The sequence below is a fragment of the Mya arenaria genome, chromosome 8 (assembly GCF_026914265.1).
Source record: "Mya arenaria isolate MELC-2E11 chromosome 8, ASM2691426v1".
Lineage (NCBI taxonomy): Eukaryota > Metazoa > Mollusca > Bivalvia > Myida > Myidae > Mya > Mya arenaria.
In genome coordinates, this window is record NC_069129.1 from 14,164,706 (window position 1) to 14,182,462 (window position 17,757).

General features: G+C 39.9%; 1 protein-coding gene across 3 annotated transcripts; it reads left to right on the forward strand.

The window, feature by feature from the left end:
• The first annotated feature begins 463 nt into the window (after nucleotides 1–463).
• Nucleotides 464–11,163, forward strand: LOC128243879 (protein NipSnap homolog 3A-like). Of its 3 annotated transcripts, none has more exons than XR_008262927.1 (6): nucleotides 464–758; nucleotides 1,842–2,046; nucleotides 7,813–7,971; nucleotides 8,603–8,705; nucleotides 9,855–9,926; nucleotides 10,915–11,163. XR_008262927.1 is itself a non-coding variant. In XM_052961864.1 (6 exons), exons 1-6 carry the CDS (start codon nucleotides 699–701, stop codon nucleotides 10,971–10,973), a joined length of 684 nt encoding a protein of 227 aa, XP_052817824.1. In that variant the 5' UTR covers nucleotides 466–698; the 3' UTR covers nucleotides 10,974–11,163. The 3 variants fall into 3 exon arrangements, 2 of the variants coding, with proteins under 2 accessions (XP_052817824.1, XP_052817823.1); XM_052961864.1 differs by having other exon boundaries at nucleotides 466–758; nucleotides 1,845–2,046; nucleotides 8,603–8,734; XM_052961863.1 differs by having other exon boundaries at nucleotides 467–758; nucleotides 8,603–8,734.
• The last annotated feature ends 6,594 nt before the right edge of the window (nucleotides 11,164–17,757 follow it).

Consider the following 17,757-nt stretch of genomic DNA (forward strand, 5'->3'; position numbering starts at 1 on the left):
CCCCCCCCCCCCCCCCAGGTCCGGGGAATGGCGGGGACTTTGACTTTCGGTCCAGCCAATCCCGGCTAAAATTCCCAACCTGCTGGGACGAACAGGTGGAAAAATCCCCGCCAAATGCCCCCGCACCCCAGAGACCGTAGGTAAGGCCCATTCCCTGCTATATTTAAAGCGAAGACAAAACCACCGCATTCACCCGGCACTGCGGGGCTACCTGAAAGGAAAAACATGACCCATTCCCCGGGTATACCCCCGGACCGGGGGGGGGGGGCGTGGTTACAATTGACTGGTGCATAACATTCTTACATAAAGCCTAATATATTTATAAAAAAATTAAAGCCCACCTACCCTACCTGTTTTTGAAAAGGATGTAACTCTAACCAAACATTTTTTGATTAAGTATTCTGATCATACTCTTCCCCACAGTTGTGTGTGATTTCGCATACAGTGATGTCAAGTGTTTGTATAGTTATCACTGCACATTTAATCCAAATATAGGTCAACACTGCCTCTCAAACCTGTTATCAGTTGACCTCTATTTTGAATGGCAAATTATGTATATACATTGGACTGGTAAATAAAACTGTGGATATAAAGTTATACATGTTGCAGTGTTTTGCTTGTAGATAGTGCTAGGATTTAGCTTTCGAACTATTTTGCTGACAAATATAAAAGATAAGACAAAGTGGTGGCTAAGCAAAATGGCACTTAAAGCATCATTTAACAGAATAGGGTTTCTCGGAAGGAACTATACACTGCAGGTAATGTATATATTTTAATATTTGATTTAATTATAGTTATATATACAAGTACGTGTACATGTCCATTCCATTAATGGTTTGCAGTGATTTCAGACAACGGGCTTACATTTTGTTGTGATTCAAACAAAGCAGTGTGCTTCAAGAGGCTAAGTGATACACATGTACATACATATGCATAATTGCATCCAGTTGTCAGAAGTCAATGCAAATGAATAAACGTGTACACGTACATGTATATAATTAACCAGGTTTTGCTTGTCGAAAACACCTTGTGGTTATATTATGGGTCAACGTAACAATATTAAGAAAAAATATTGAAAAAAAAACAGTTTCTGCAAGAAATCGATTTCAAGTTACTTTGAATATTGCAAACGAGTGTGAAGATATATAAACCTTTTGGATTGCTGTTTGGTGATATATGAGTCAAGGCCAAGGTCACTGCTACTCAAGCTGAAAATTGGTTGCTAATCAGTAACTTGGGTAGTGACGATTTCTTTTTATTTAGCGAACTCTTGTGGAGACGTACACGTACGTTGGGGTCATAAAAGGGGTTGGCTGGGTCAAGGTCGCTTTTAAAATTTATAAGATCAGTTTCTGCCCAATAGCTTGGATTGAGATAGATGTATTGTGATAAAACTAAGTGTAAAGGCATACATGGAGATTGAATTTGGGGGTTGTTTGGTCGCGATCAAGCCCTAGAAAATTCAGTTTATGAACGATGTGCCTCTATAACATTTTAAGAATGGTGTGTAAAAGTGATAACATTTTGTATAAAGCAAATGTATAGTATCGATAGAATTTGTACAAAGTGAACTCACTGCTTGTATATAGATACCCGAAATTTAAATTTTCCTGACTGCACATTTTAAAACCCTGGTTTCGTCGCATTGCGGCGTGTCTAGCTTACAGTTTAAAGCTAATATGTATAATATATTTGATATGCAGTTTGTTTCTTTTCAAATACACTAAAATCTGAGCGTCATAGTACACGCCTACTAAACGCCAGCTCCGCCACTTATCGGTGGCGCAAAGAAAGTAAGCTAGGAACATTCTTAGAGTATCATTACAGTTTATTTTCTTCAGCAGCGACTCTATTCTAGCGCAGTTTCTTCAAATGAGAAAATATACGAGCTCCGCACATATGTGGTGAACCCACGTGACCAGCGTCAGTTTCTCGATCTGAGTAAAGAATGGATGCACTTACGCACTGCTCACTCGAAGCTGATTGGCTATTGGACTAATGAGCTCGGTTCTGGCATTAACGATATGGTTCACATTTGGGAATATGGTGAGTGCATGAGCTGGTTATAGAAAAAAAAATCATGAGTAACGTATCGATGGGATTAACTTCAAATTTACAGTTAACTTACTTTTAAAAAAAAAAAAGATTTTACAAAATGTTATTTGTTGCCTGCAAAGCATTGCAGACACTTAGGGATTATTCGGTAAATGATGGATGCCCCAGACAGGCGAAACATGCGATTCGTAGAATTCTAGTTATTTAAAATATTTGTTTCAACAGACATTTGCTAAATTGAGGGTAGTTTCACTGTCATTCTCCTTGTTTCAGTCTTTGGAAACTTTTATGTTTACTCTAAATGGACTCAAGCAGGTATTTTTTTCGCTGTGGTTTGTTCCTTCCAATATTCAGAATCAACTTTGTTTGAAAGGTTATTCAAACCCTTTTGTTAAAAGGAGTTCGACTGTTTCATTGAAGTGCAAACCAACTTGTCATCAACTTCTTTGACTTACGGTCATCATATGTTGCAATAGCAGAGTTTTAGTTTAAGTTTTCTTCGATGCTGCGGTACCCATGCAGTCCACTAGCATGTGAGCGCTCTTCATCATCAACACTCCTCTTTCATTCTCATTCATCAGAGGTTTGAACATGATAAATCGTGTGGTATGCTATAGCATTATCACTCTGGTGTACGAGAATGCCCTCTTTCTTCGTCTGATTTTTTTCAGATCTTGAAATGGATTTATTGATGCTCTAGGTATTTATACACCAGCCTTCATTTCAAATAAAGCAAGGCTCTTCAATTAGTTGTCCATTTTTATTGAATTCGTTTTCGATTTGATATTCTCCGTCAAGGAGAAATACACGTCTTTTTTGTCATTTTCCTATAGACTAAATGTTCAGCAGCATCCTTCTGGTACACAGCAAATGAATGTGCACGCTCAAGGATTTCGGTGGCCTCTTTCCTGTCAATGTTAACAGCAGACATTACACTTTTCCTTGGGCTTTGTTTTACATCAAATGGTTCCATTACAGCAAAAATGGATTTGAAATTTCTGAGTATAGCTTTATGCGTATAGCATTTCCTTTCTATATTCTCCATTTAGAAAATTGTTCCATATTTCTTTATCGGACTGGTATGGAGAGTCATTAACATTAGTTTACCTTTCTTGAAACATTCACATGCTTACAATTCAAAAAATGTTCATTCATATTTGGTTTCTGGTATTTCATGAAGTCATTTGTTTTTACCAAATGCAGCATTGTTGAAGCGATGATTCTATTGTTGTCTTGTGAAAGCCCCCTTGAGTTATTGAATTCAACAGCATTATTTTCATTAACATCAACTAACCTTACACTTTCTGGGTTTTCAGTGACATCTGCTTCTGATATTTTAGATTTCCCTGGGTTTTGTTTCACTTACACCAAATCTCTTAGTAGATCGTGTGTTGATATTTCCCGGTCGCTTCTCCATGAGATAAATGCTTTAATATTTTACGGAAAGGCTCTGTCTTTCTTAAAACTTCCATATGGCTGTAACAAAGTAAGGTTTCTTTCATAATTATTTTCTGAGGTTTCCTAATCTCCACCGACTGTAAACGTTCTTGTGTATGATTCTATCATTGACCAGTGAAGGGCCTCTTATCCTGGCCCCAATTTCTCGAAACTTCTTAAGCGTAACAGGCTTAAGCTGCTTATTTCAATCAGCCAAAAAACATACTTATAGTGAATTTTCATAAATGAAAAATGGTTTATTGTGATAATCGCAATGATAATTCCTATCTTAAGTATAAAAACATTTAAAGGAGTACATAAAACGCAAAATATTGAAAGACAAAAATAGTGGGTTATGTTATAAGAGACTTAAGAAGTTTCGAGAAATTGGGGCATGGTTTTCAGCAGCATTTTTTATAAACAGCAAATTACATTGCAGGCTTTGTATTTTTAAGTAGTCTCACTTTTGCCTATGCAGATTTCCTTCATCTCTGCTTCATTTTATGTGATTTCCTTACAGCAGAGCTAACTAAGACTTTGACATTTATGAGCAGCTGTAATTGAATGCATATATGCATGCTTTATCTTCTACACACTGATATATTTTTCATTGGAATCTTGAGGAAAGGCACATCACTTTGGTCTTATTATTCTTGGAACTTTCATATGCATGCAATGAAGTCGTTTTTTCTTCAATATTATGTTCATTTGCTTCCTGATCTCCTTTAAACCCATTTTCATGGCTGATCACATCACTACAGAAGCCATCATTGTATGGTTGACTCTTGAAAGGCCCATATTATTATGGCTCTGATTTTCAGCAGCATTATTTTCATAAACAGCGAAGGACCTTGCAGGCTCTCGGTTTTAAATAACCCCGCGTTGGTTATGATTACAGCTGTCATTGCTGTCATCTTTGTTTCACTTCAAACAGACACAGGGATCTTTAGCTTTCTTTAAACTTCCGTATTCCTGCAATGACGTAGATTTTCTTTCATATTGGTTCCTGGTATTTCAGGTCCGCCGCTGAATCTTCATGACTGAATGCATCATTGCAGAAGTTATGATTGTATGACTGGATATTGAAAGGCCAATAGTCCTGTTTTTCAATGACATTATCTTCTTAAACAGCCAATGACATTGCATTCCAATGGTTTCCCATGACCTCATTTTGGGTTATAGATGACTTTTAGAAATGAAGCTTCTAGTAGCCTTTGCTTTAAATACATCCCGACCCGCAAAGACTGTTATAACCACTGTTTTTCAATAAGTAAGTCCATCAACCGTCGAAGTGTTATTAAAACATATGTTTTTTTAGAAATAGAGTCATTAAAAATAAATACATATAGGAAACAAAATTTACACAAATATTATCAATTTCAATCCTTCACACAGAACATGACACTGTTTGCAAAATAAAAGGTATCTATATAACATATTGGATTAAATTGCATACTAAATTCACTACTTGAATGTTAGATTGTTAGATGTCTGATAACTGAAATTCAAAGTTGGCTCATTTGCTTTCATGTAGTTGTGTTTGCAAGTCCCAAATATCGACCTAACCTTACAGACAATGCATCCGAAATTTTTGTTTCAGCATTAGAAAACATTTCAGCATATACATAATATAAAATATAAACTTTTCAGTGGCCTCTTTCCTGTCGATATTTTCAGCGGACATGCATCTTTCAGTTGGCTTTGATTCACTGCAAGCGATTCCCTAGCTTTGATTGTTCTGTTCAGCTTAAGGGGAATGATGTGAAAGGCACACCACTATAGGGTCTTTTATTTTCTGAAACTTTCAACTACTTGTGACAAAAACCTCTTATGTGAATTCTTGTTTTTTTCTGATCTCCATGGAATTCATTTTCATGAAGGCAGCATTGTGGTAGCAATTATTCCATTGCTGGCTTTTCGTAAACAGCAAATAATCGCGTCGACTCTTAGTTTTTATTCACCTCACTTAATATGGATGCTAACAGCAGACATTGAATAATTCTTTGAGCTTTGTCTTACTCTTATTGAATTTCGTACAGCAGAGCATGTTATGGCCTTTCTGTGCCGCCTAAGGCGAAACAAAGATTCCCTCTTTTTTCTCCATGTGATTATCTATTTTTTCTCATGAATAATGCGGTCTGGCATTACCACTAGAACCTCCTTTTTTACTTACATATCTTTGAAATAATTTTTTTTTTCGCATTTATTGAGTTTTTTGTGTTTCCTGATCTCTACTGTATTCATATGCATGATGTGGTATCTATTTTAAAGGGTTGCCCTCAGGGTTGCCCTGTGAAAGGCCCAAGGTCGTAATTTTGAGCATCATTATTTTCGTAATGTACTCTCAGGATTAACAGTGGCCAGTTTTTCCTGGAATTCATTACTAGACATTACAGATTTCCTTGGTTTTTGTTTCATTACAACCCATTTCCTAACAGAAGCGCTGGCTTTGACATTTCTGAGTGGCTTTAGGGGAATAATTTCTTTCTTATATAGCTTCTCCATATCTGTTCACATGATTGATATGGAAATGCACAACCTTTTGTGTCTTTTACTTTCCTGGAACGTTTTTCTTCTCTTTATTGCTTGCAATGAAGAAGGGTTTCTTTCACATTTCGTTTTTAATATTGCATCAACTGAATTTATCGTAATTACCGAAGGCATCATTGTGGAAGCCATCACTAAATGATTTTTCAGTAAACGACCTATTGTCCTGGTCTTCAGCAGCAGCATTATCATTAGTAGCAAAAACAGCAAAGGACCAAGAGCTTAACAGCTTACGACGTAGGCCTGTTTTTGTTTTATCTTCTGCTTTTGGAAATGCTCCCATACACTTATACATTACTGGTATTGAAAGGCATACCACAGTTGTCTTTTCCTTACTTGACACGTGTATATGTTTGCAATGAAGCAGTTTTTCGCACATATTATTCCTGATCGCAGCAAAATTCATCATGACTGATCACATTATTGTAAGAGGCTGACTATTGAAATGACCATGATCCTGATGTTCAGTGGCCTAATTGTCATAAACTGCACATGCCATTGCAGACTCTGGGTTGTCAGTGATAGCGAAAGGCGCATCTCTTCTGTATTCTTTCTACTTTCAATGATATAGTTTCTCCTTCGCCATTTGTAGGTGAATAACACTTTTCGGTCATTCATTCTTTAATATTTTGAAAAGGAATAATGTTGAAAGGGCAGAACACTCCGGGTTTTTTTTTACTTGCAATGGAGTAGTTTTTCTCTCATATTTTCCTGATTACTACTGAATTCATGTTTATTGATGATCACATCATTGTAGAAGTCATCATTTGCTGATTGACATTTGAAATACCAATGGTCCTGACCATCTTTGTTCCACTGCAAACGATTTTGAACCCTAGGAGCGTGCTTTACGCGGAAAGCGTTTACCTCCATTATTTTTTCTGCGTGAGAGATGCTGTGAAGTAGTGTTTTTTTCATATTTAGCTTCAGTTACCCCTTGATCTCCACTGGATATATGCAAATGATTGACGGTATTGTTGTGAAAATCTCCTTTGAATATTTTGATATTGAAAGGCAGTAGTCCTACATTTCAGCGGCCAAAAGACTTCGTAGACTCTAGATTTTCATAGACCACGCACATGGATATGCGAACACTGCATACTTTTGTGGACTCATCTTGTTGTCATCATCAAGGAAAGGAATTCCGTTGAAAATTTAGATCATCTCCCCACACTGGCCATCCCGTTGTTCACTTTAAAAATATGCTACGGTGTACACTAAGTATAGAGCCATTTATTATGGATAAGTCTTTGTAATTGGACAGATTTTTCACTTTGAAGTATAACACCAATAAATGTAGTAATGAAAGTTTCTTTAATCATAGAAAACCTAATCAGGCGAATGTACACTGCCAATAGCGTTGTATAGAACAATTTATGTGTTACACGCTCCTATCGAATCGGAACACTTCGGCCATTACCCAACATATTTCTGAAGCCTGCCAAAGATGTTCTAACGATTGGCCCATATCATCAAGCCACCATTCATTTTAAAACGTGCCCCGTATTTGTCTTTGGTATGTGCCTAATGTTCCGTCGTACCCATGGTCCCGGTGGTTTGTTGCATCCCATGGTGGTTTATTATGATCCTGTCGATCAGGTCATTAAATGGGCATCCGTATAAATTTATGTTAGATTGAACACAGTCTATACTCGTATTTTATCTTGTCCTTTAAACTGATAATTTCATGAACATGTGTTTAAAGGGATCTTAGTCGTACGTGTCGTGTATAATGAGTTTATTATAAAAAAAATATGCTCTATCCGTTTTCAGATAGTCTGAAGCACCGTGCCGATGTACGACAGCGACTCGCGGGTGACCCTGAGTGGGTGGGAAGCTATTTCAGCAAGATATTACCATGGTTACAACGCCAGGAGAACGATTTACTCCGCTGTCTGCCCGGGACTGAAGTAAAAGACGCCCCTGGAAGCGGTTAGTACATACCAGAGGTCTAGCGCCGCTTTGAACTTATATGAGTTTATGTGTACTTATCATTGTTAACATTTTCTTTAAACGGTAACGCATTCAGTGTTAGAGGTAACTATGACTTTATCACAAATAAAGTTCAAAATATTATGCTACTTCGTACACTTAGCTATTGCTAGAACAATATGCACTTGTGTGGCAAGGCCCACAACTCTGGCTTGAATATTAACTTGTGCCCCTTTCAACTAAAACGTTAACAGGCGAGCATTGATGTTCGTCCCCTGCATTCATGTATTATTATTGTTTTTAAATGTGTAAAGTAGGTTTCAAAACATAGTTTGAGATAGTATGTTTTTCGAAAACAAGTCGAGCTTTTGTATTAGACTTTGGATTATAATATTGTTGCAAAATAATTACTATAGGAAAAGTTATTCTCATTATTTTCACTAATTGTTTTTAATCATCCACTCCATCGTTCCACTCCGAAAAGGAACTCACACAAACTAGTAAAATTCTCACTGACACAGCAGTGTGTAGAATCTCAGTCGGTCAGACCCTCGCTACAAGGAGCTTCTGGTACTGCGCGTTTTCAGCTATAGTAACTTGTTGTTTGCTACACGTTCTTGTACACTTTTAGGGATCTACGAGTTGCAGAACGTGACATTCCCCCCTGATCCCGCGATTTCTAGTCAACTAGTCCAAAATCTCAACCGACCAGGCTCCACACTCCTTGGAAGCTGGTATTGCGCGTTTTCCAAACAGTATATTGGTAGGTGTTGTGTAGGTTCCTTACTTACGTCTGCATGTTGTTTGAAGAAGAATTTCAACCTATTCTCATAGCGGGAACTAGCCGTCGCCATTCGGAGCTCCTCGGCCATTTTTTCAAAAACAACCTCGGATGTATATGGACGGTTTACATACTTAATAAGTGGTACGTTTAAGTCCGCTGCAAATAGATCGCGTAGTAATCTTATTTAGTAGTTAAAATTTATGACTTAACTCTTGGGAATCGTAATTATGTTTGCAATAATACACTTCACTGGCAATCAATTTAAACTGAGAGCAATGAATATAACTCTTAAACACTACATTTAATTAATGCTTTTATTAAAAAAAATACGGACTACTTCAACAGATGTACCGGCATACATCCGAGGTTGTTTTTGAAAAAAATGGCCGAGGAGTTCCGAATGAGCCGTCGCTTCACACGGCGATGTTTTATGCTACTGCACTCAAATTTAATGTATTAAAGACGTAGAGTGTTTTGCGATTGAAGATCTAAATAAAATGGCAACATATATGTAAATTTGAAAGCAAGTCGTATAAATATTGGTGAGGAACTGAGGTATTTATAGATAATTATGCAGAAAATAGAAATGTTTTGACTGAAAGACCTTGCCTTACTTTAACTACTACAAATAGTCAAAACGTTCACGGCCAATATCGGGTTTCTTTTAACTTTAGCAATAACTTGCAAGATGTAAGGAATTTTCACATATCCTCACATATCCTAGTACATAAAGGTTTATCAGTTTCAAATATGAAACTTACTAATGGTATTACTCAAAATATTTTTTGGATTCGATTTATATTGCCTTATGTGAAAAAGTAAAATCGCGTTAATCGCACCTACAGCCTTTCAACGCTTCCATTTGATTTGTGGTAGAAGGGCAATGAGAAGCTTCCAAGATGCCTTATTCGGCATGCTATTAATTTCCTTAATATTCGTAAATGGAAACAAATATGCTGGCACGAACAAAAAAATGCTACTTAAAGGTGTTGTTAATAAACAAAATCTAATTATTAAATCAATATCCAATATGATGTATGAACAATAGATAATGAATAATGAATGTTGTTCAGACTGGAAATGTTTCTCACAATTTCAGGATGGCTTTTGTGGCACCATAACGATTTAGACAACGCGGCTGCAAACCCGTTGAAAACTGATGAGGCTTCGAGTAAGTTAAGTTTGCAAGGAAAGAATGTTAATCGTATGTATTGTGTGTATCTTTTTTAATTGCAATAAACAGGCTTGATTATGTTTTATTTCATAATACAATAGACAATATGTCCGTGAGTATACATATTATAAAACGTACATTAATTGCAAAATAAGTCATAGGTCGTAAGACATGATGTATTAACAGCGAAGAGGATATGTTTTTTACTCATAATACATATGAAACGTCTTTCGTAATTCAAACGCTTTATACACATACATCGCTAAATTTCTATTCACAACAGCTTTCTGAGAGGTCATCAACTCAATAAACTTAAACATATTCCGTCTTTTAAAGTAATATGGTTTGATATACATTTCTCGTAGTTCAGCATACAATTGACATTCAAGTAAAAAGTGGTATTCGTCTTCAAGAGTGTTACAAAATAAGCATGTTCTTTCATTATAAGGTGTTGCTGTTGGTTTATGCCATCTACCTGTTTCGATGCTCAACATATGACTTGACATTCTTAACCTAGACAATGCATATCTATATTTTGTTATATTTACATTACACAAATAGGGTTGTAATTCAAAAAACGACACATGCATTATGTATCACATGCTGTTTCATAACAATTGTGATGCACTTTTAATTTGAAAATGACATTTTGTTGAAATATACTTGTAAACGTTGGTGTCCGCTGGCGGTACCTTTTGAAATAACACTATTAATTTGAAAATAGCAATTTCATGAAATATGCTAGAAAACGTTTGTGTCCGTTGGCGTTACCTTATAAACGAACCCTTCGAGTACATGAAAACCCGCAGACCTAATCAAATAACGCTAGCCACAAACAATTATCAGCAATTGCAAACATACCTCACATCAAACCAGTATAGTGAGGGTGGTAGAACCTGCAATCTTGAATTCATTAGTGTATACTACATATATTTCAAAATGCAAACAGCACATTCAATGAAAATAATGTATCGTTTCTTTCCAGAATTCTACGTTGTACAATCCAAAGTTCTGCTGCCCACACCGTGGTCGCCGTTGAAATGACCGAACCCTTACCAGTGCGAGCTATTGGCTGAAAGGTCAAGGCCTATGCGACGATGCTCCAAGCCCCGAGGAATCAGAAACGGTCCAAATTCTAATGTGTGATTATGCATGTACTTATAAGTCATTGTAGTCTTTGTATGTATTGAAAATATTGTTGTATATGCAGCTGTAAATAAAAAAAGTACACATGATGAAAGTGTTCCATTTCGTGGTTGTTTTTTTGAATAACCGAGATTTTGTACCAAACCGACCTATATCAGGGTATCGCTATTGTAAAACAATACTAAAATAGTCATATTTAAACATGTTCACTCAAATTCGCATTTGTTTAGGAAATTATGAAAAAAAATCCACACTGGCAAAAAAGTGTAGACTCGAGAGAAAAAAATAGGGTCGGTCGGGTTAGTGGAAATAAACAATTATTTTGTATGTCCTGACCCACTGCATCCACGGTGCGGTAATTTTTAATACGAGAACTGAAAACAGGTGGTTTTGTAACAACCATATGTCATCTAAAACGACACACCAACCGGAAAGAGCGAAATAATGTGGGAATATTTATATAGTTTGTGTGTTTCCATCACGCATGGTTAAATCCGACACGAGGGCACACGCGGACGCCGGTAACGAGGCTGTGGGACGAACGATTTTTCCAGCACTGGTCATATGACCGGAAACACTTGCCTTTTGGAAAAGTGGAAGTCAACAAGAAGCTATACACGTCACCTTGCTTCTGTTGCATCACTACAACATATAACTAATCATCCACAATTGAGCATTTTGCGGGACAAGAGTGGATGCATTTTTTATTATGTGTTTCGAGCATTTGTTGACGATACTGCTTATATATATGTGCATACTGTTATTGCTGTAACGGTCGTGTATGTTAATAGTTCAGTGTGTGTATACCACGTGATAAATTACGTCATATGTGCTACATCAGAAGGCAATATTTTGATTAAAATGAAGACTTAAATCAAAGATAACTTTTCTTTTACAGCACCATTTTAAATGAAACAAAGGCCCCGCCTTCGAATTATTACTCGAGTTTGATTAGATGATTACTTTCATCGAACACTTCGACAAACCATTTTCCAAAATATTGTATAGTGCTCCGTCAGACGGCCGAACTGTGAAAGGTTTGTCGAAGTGTTTTAAGAAACTAAACTCTCAATCAAACTCTGATAAAAGACCGAAGGTGGGGCTTCGTTAATAGCGTAGACTGCTATGTTTCATTTAAAATGGTGAAAAAAATAGGAAAGTTATCTTTGTTATCAAAGTCTTCATTCGGAGCAAAATATTGCCTTCCGACGTAAAATTTATGACGCAATTTATCACGTATACGCACACTGTGAAGTTTGACTCTGACTTAAGATCCTCATGTCATTTAACTGCAGGGAGATAATTCATGCTGTTTTACGTGAACGATGGGAAGAGTTATCCTCCGATATTTAACATGTGTTCTCATACATATCAACAGGCCTGTGTGTTTCTCGCACGGAAGCCAGACCTGGGGTCGTTCAAAATAAATTATCATGACCTCTCTGATTTGTTTTAAATTAGCTCAACAATGGAGAACACCGACGTTGAAAAATTTAATGATATGGAAACAGCCATTTTATAGATCAATACAAAAAAACGCGTTTTGATTAGAAATATATGTATTTCTAATATGATGTTTTCTTATGCAAAGATACGAAGGTTCAATGTAATCATAAAAAAGAAATATATATCAGATAAGATATTAAAATAACAAAATAAGTTCTTAATATCTCAATGATAGAGAGTTAAATTTGTCGAAGGGGGTATTCCTTGCAGACATTAAGATTGATATCTTTTGAAACCAAGAGACGTTTCCACTTGTGGCCGCTAGGAGCCGTTTAACATGATCAGCATTTGTTTGGTCGGCGTCTGTCTATACGGCGGGCAATTTAAAGGTCAATGACTTATGTTTCACTCTTTACCTTTCAAAATTAGTATTATTTATGTGTTTTATTGCTCGTAGAGATTCAATAATTGCCTATGACTGAGGGGTTACAGGAAAACGTGTGTTTGGCTAATTGACAGAGTGCCGAATATAAAGCTATATTTTTCTTCTTGGAAAGTACATGTACAAGTACATCGACGCTGACATAGATTTCTTTTTAAACTTAAGAACATTCAAGCGGATTTCACTAGCGGATCCGGTGGTTGACCTGGCAACACCCCCCCCCCCCCCCTCCTAAAACCGTCCAAGTTTATTTTATGTCAATATCGGAGAAAAAAAGTAATAAACGCGCTCCAAATGCACCATTTCGGACAAGATTGTTAAGATTTTCTGAGGTACCCGCCTCTCGCCCAAGAGATGGTGGGTTCGATCCTCACTGATGAAAGGGGTCTAGTGGTATAGATGTTCGCCTCTTAACAATTTGAGATCTATTCGTATAGATGTTCGCCCCTCGCCAAGAAGGTTGTGGGCTTGATCCCCACCAGGATGGGAGTGGTCTAGTGATATAGGTGTCCGCCCCACCATGGTGAAAGTGGTAGTAGTGGTATAGTTTCCCGCCTCTCGCCAACTAGGTGTTGGGTTTGATCCCCATTCGAGTGAGAGAGATCTAGTGGTATAGCTGTCCACCTCTAACAAAGAAGGTTATGAGTTCAATCTTCGCCAGTGTTAGAGTGATCTACTGATATAGCTGCCCGCTTTTCACCAAAGAGGTTGTGGGTTCGATCCCGGGCTACCAGTGTTAGAGTGATCTAGTGGTATAGCTGCCCGTTTCTAGCCAAGGAGGTTGTGGGTTCGATCCCCACCGTTTTTAGAGTGATCAAGTGATATAACTGCCCGCCTCTAACCAAGGAGGTTGTAGGTTCGATCCCGGGCCACCAGTGTTAGAGTGATCAAGTGGTGTAGCTGCCCCTTTTCTAGCCAAGGAGGTTGTGGGTTCGATCCCCACCAGTGTTAGAGTGATCTAGTGGTATAGCTGCCCGCCTCTAACCAAGGAGGTTGTGGGTTCGATCCCGGGCCACCAGTGTTAGAGTGATCTAGTGGTATAGCTGCCCGCCTCTAACCAAGGAGGTTGTGGGTTCGATCCCCACCAGTGTTAGAGTGATCAAGTGATATAACTGCCCGCCTCTAACCAAGGAGGCTGTGGGTTCGATCCCGGGCCACCAGTGTTAGAGTGATCTAGTGGTGTAGCTGCCCGTTTCTAGCCAAGGAGGTTGTGGGTTCGATCCCCACCAGTGTTAGAGTGATCAAGTGATATAACTGCCCGCCTCTAACCAAGGAGGTTGTGGGTTCGATCCCGGGCCACCAGTGTTAGAGTGATCAAGTGGTATAGCTGCCCGTTTCTAGCCAAGGAGGTTGTGGGTTCGATCCCCACCATTTTTAGAGTGATCAAGTGATATAACTGCCCGCCTCTAACCAAGGAGGTTGTAGGTTCGATCCCGGGCCACCAGTGTTAGAGTGATCAAGTGGTATAGCTGCCCTCCTCTTACCAAGGAGGTTATGGGTTCGATCCCCACCGTTTTTAGAGTGATCAAGTGATATAACTGCCCGCCTCTAACCAAGGAGGTTGTGTGTTCGATCCCGGGCCACCAGTGTTAGAGTGATCAAGTGGTATAGCTGCCCTCCTCTTACCAAGGAGGTTATGGGTTCGATCCCGGGCCACCAGTGTTAGAGTGATCTAGTGGTATAGCTGCCCGCCTCTAACCAAGGAGGTTGTGGGTTTGATCCCTACCAGTGTTAGAGTGATCTAGTGATACAACTGCCCGCCTCTAACCAAGGAGGTTGTGGGTTCGATCACTACCAGTGTTAGAGTGATCTAGTGGTATAGCTGCCCGCCTATAACCAAGGAGGTTGTAGGTTCAATCACTACCAGTGTTAGAGTGATCTAGTGGTATAGCTACCCGTCTCTAACCAAGGAGGTTGTGGGTTCCATCACTACCATTGTTAGAGTGATCTAGTAGTATAGCTGCCCGCCTCTAACCAAGGAGGTTGTAGGTTCGATCACTACCAGTGTTAGAGTGATCTAGTGGTATAGCTGCCCGCCTCTAACCAAGGAGGTTGTAGGTTCGATCACTACCAGTGTTAGAGTGATCTAGTGGTATAGCTGCCCGCCTCTAACCAAGGAGGTTGTAGGTTCGATCACTACCAGTGTTAGAGTGATCTAGTGGTATAGCTGCCCGCCTCTAACCAAGGAGGTTGTGGGTTCGATCACTACCATTGTTAGAGTGATCTAGTTGTATAGCTGCCCGCCTCTAACCAATGAGGTTGTAGGTTCGATCACTACCATTGTTAGAGTGATCTAGTGGTATAGCTGCCCGCCTCTAACCAAGGAGGTTGTGGGTTCGATCACTACCATTGTTAGAGTGATCTAGTGGTATAGCTGCCCGCCTCTAACCAAGGAGGTTGTAGGTTCGATCACTACCATTGTTAGAGTGATCTAGTGGTATAGCTGCCCGCCTCTAACCAAGGAGGTTGTGGGTTCGATCACTACCAGTGTTAGAGTGATCTAGTTGTATAGCTGCCCGCCTCTAACCAAGGAGGTTGTAGGTTCGATCACTACCATTGTTAGAGTGATCTAGTGGTATAGCTGCCCGCCTCTAACCAAGGAGGTTGTAGGTTCGATCACCACCAGTGTTAGAGTGATCTAGTGGTAGAGCTGCCCGCTTTTAACCAAGGAGGTTGTAGGTTCGATCACTACCATTGTAAGAGTGATCTAGTGGTAGAGCTGCCCGCTTCTAACCAAGGAGGTTGTAGGTTCGATCACTACCATTGTAAGAGTGATCAAGTGGTAGAGCTGCCCGCCTCTAACCAAGGAGGTTGTAGGTTCGATCAATACCAGTGTTAGAGTGATCTAGTGATACAACTGCCCGCCTCTAACCAAGGAGGTTGTAGGTTCGATCCCTACCAGTGTTAGAGTGATCTAGTGGTATAGCTGCCAGCCTCTAACCAAGGAGGTTGTGGGTTCGATCACTACCAGTGTTAGAGTGATCAAGTGGTATAGCTGCCCGCCTCTAACCAAGGAGGTTGTGGGTTCGATCACTACCAGTGTTAGAGTGATCTAGTGGTATAGCAACCCGCCTATAACCAAGGAGGTTGTGGGTTCGATCACTACCAGTGTAAGAGTGATCTAGTGGTATAGCTGCCCGCCTATAACCAAGGAGGTTGTAGGTTCGATCCCTACCAGTGTTAGAGTGATCTAGTGGTATAGCTGCCCGCCTCTAACCAAGGAGGTTGTAGGTTCGATCACTACCATTGTTAGAGTGATCTAGTGGTATAGCTGCCCGCCTCTAACCAAGGAGGTTGTAGGTTCGATCCCTACCAGTGTGAGAGAGATTTAGTGCTATAGCTGCCCGCCTCTAACCAAGGAGGTTGTGGTTTCGATCACTACCATTGTTAGAGTGATCTAGTCGTATAGCTGCCCGCCTCTAACCAAGGAGGTTGTGGGTTCGATCACTACCAGTGTTAGAGTGATCTAGTGGTATAGCTGCCCGCCTCTCACCAAGGAGGTTGTAGGTTTGATCACTACCATTGTTAGAGTGATCTAGTGGTATAGCTGCCCGCCTCTCACCAAGGAGGTTGTAGGTTTGATCACTACCAGTGTTAGAGTGATCTAGTGGTATAGCTGCCCGCCTCTAACCAAGGAGGTTGTAGGTTCGATCCCTACCAGTGTTAGAGTGATCTAGTGGTATAGCTGCCCGCCTCTAACCAAGGAGGTTGTAGGTTCGATCACCACCAGTGTTAGAGTGATCTAGTTGTATAGCTGCCCGCCTCTCACCAAGAAGGTTGTGGGTTTGATCCCTACCATTGTTAGAGTGATCTAGTGGTATAGCTGCCCGCCTCTACCCAAGTAGGTTGTAGGTTCGATTGCCACCAGTGTTAGAGTGATTTAGTGGTATAGCTGCCCGCCTCTTACAAAGGAGGTTGTAGGTTCGATCCCTACCAGTGTTAGAATGATCTAGTAGTATATCTGCCCGCCTCTAACCAAGGAGGTTGTAGGTTCGATAACCACCAGAGTTAGAGTGATCTAGTGGTATAGCTGCCCGCCTCTCACCAAGGAGGTTGTGGGTTTGATCCCTACCATTGTTAGAGTGATCTAGTGGTATAGCTGCCCGCCTCTAACCAAGGAGGTTGTGGGTTCGATCACTACCAGTGTTAGAGTGATCAAGTGATATAGCTGCCCGCCTCTAACCAAGGAGGTTGTGGGTTCGATCACTACCAGTGTTAGAGTGATCTAGTGGTATAGCTACCCGCCTATAACCAAGGAGGTTGTGGGTTCGATCACTACCAGTGTAAGAGTGATCTAGTGGTATAGCTGCCCGCCTCTCACCAAGGAGGTTGTAGGTTTGATCACTACCAGTGTTAGAGTGATCTAGTGGTATAGCTGCCCGCCTCTAACCAAGGAGGTTGTAGGTTCGATCCCTACCAGTGTTAGAGTGATCTAGTGGTATAGCTGCCCGCCTCTAACCAAGGAGGTTGTAGGTTCGATCACTACCATTGTTAGAGTGATCTAGTGGTATAGCTGCCCGCCTCTAACCAAGGAGGTTGTAGGTTCGATCCCTACCAGTGTGAGAGAGATTTAGTGCTATAGCTGCCCGCCTCTAACCAAGGAGGTTGTGGTTTCGATCACTACCATTGTTAGAGTGATCTAGTGGTATAGCTGCCCGCCTCTAACCAAGGAGGTTGTGGGTTCGATCACTACCAGTGTTAGAGTGATCTAGTGGTATAGCTGCCCGCCTCTCACCAAGGAGGTTGTAGGTTTGATCACTACCATTGTTAGAGTGATCTAGTGGTATAGCTGCC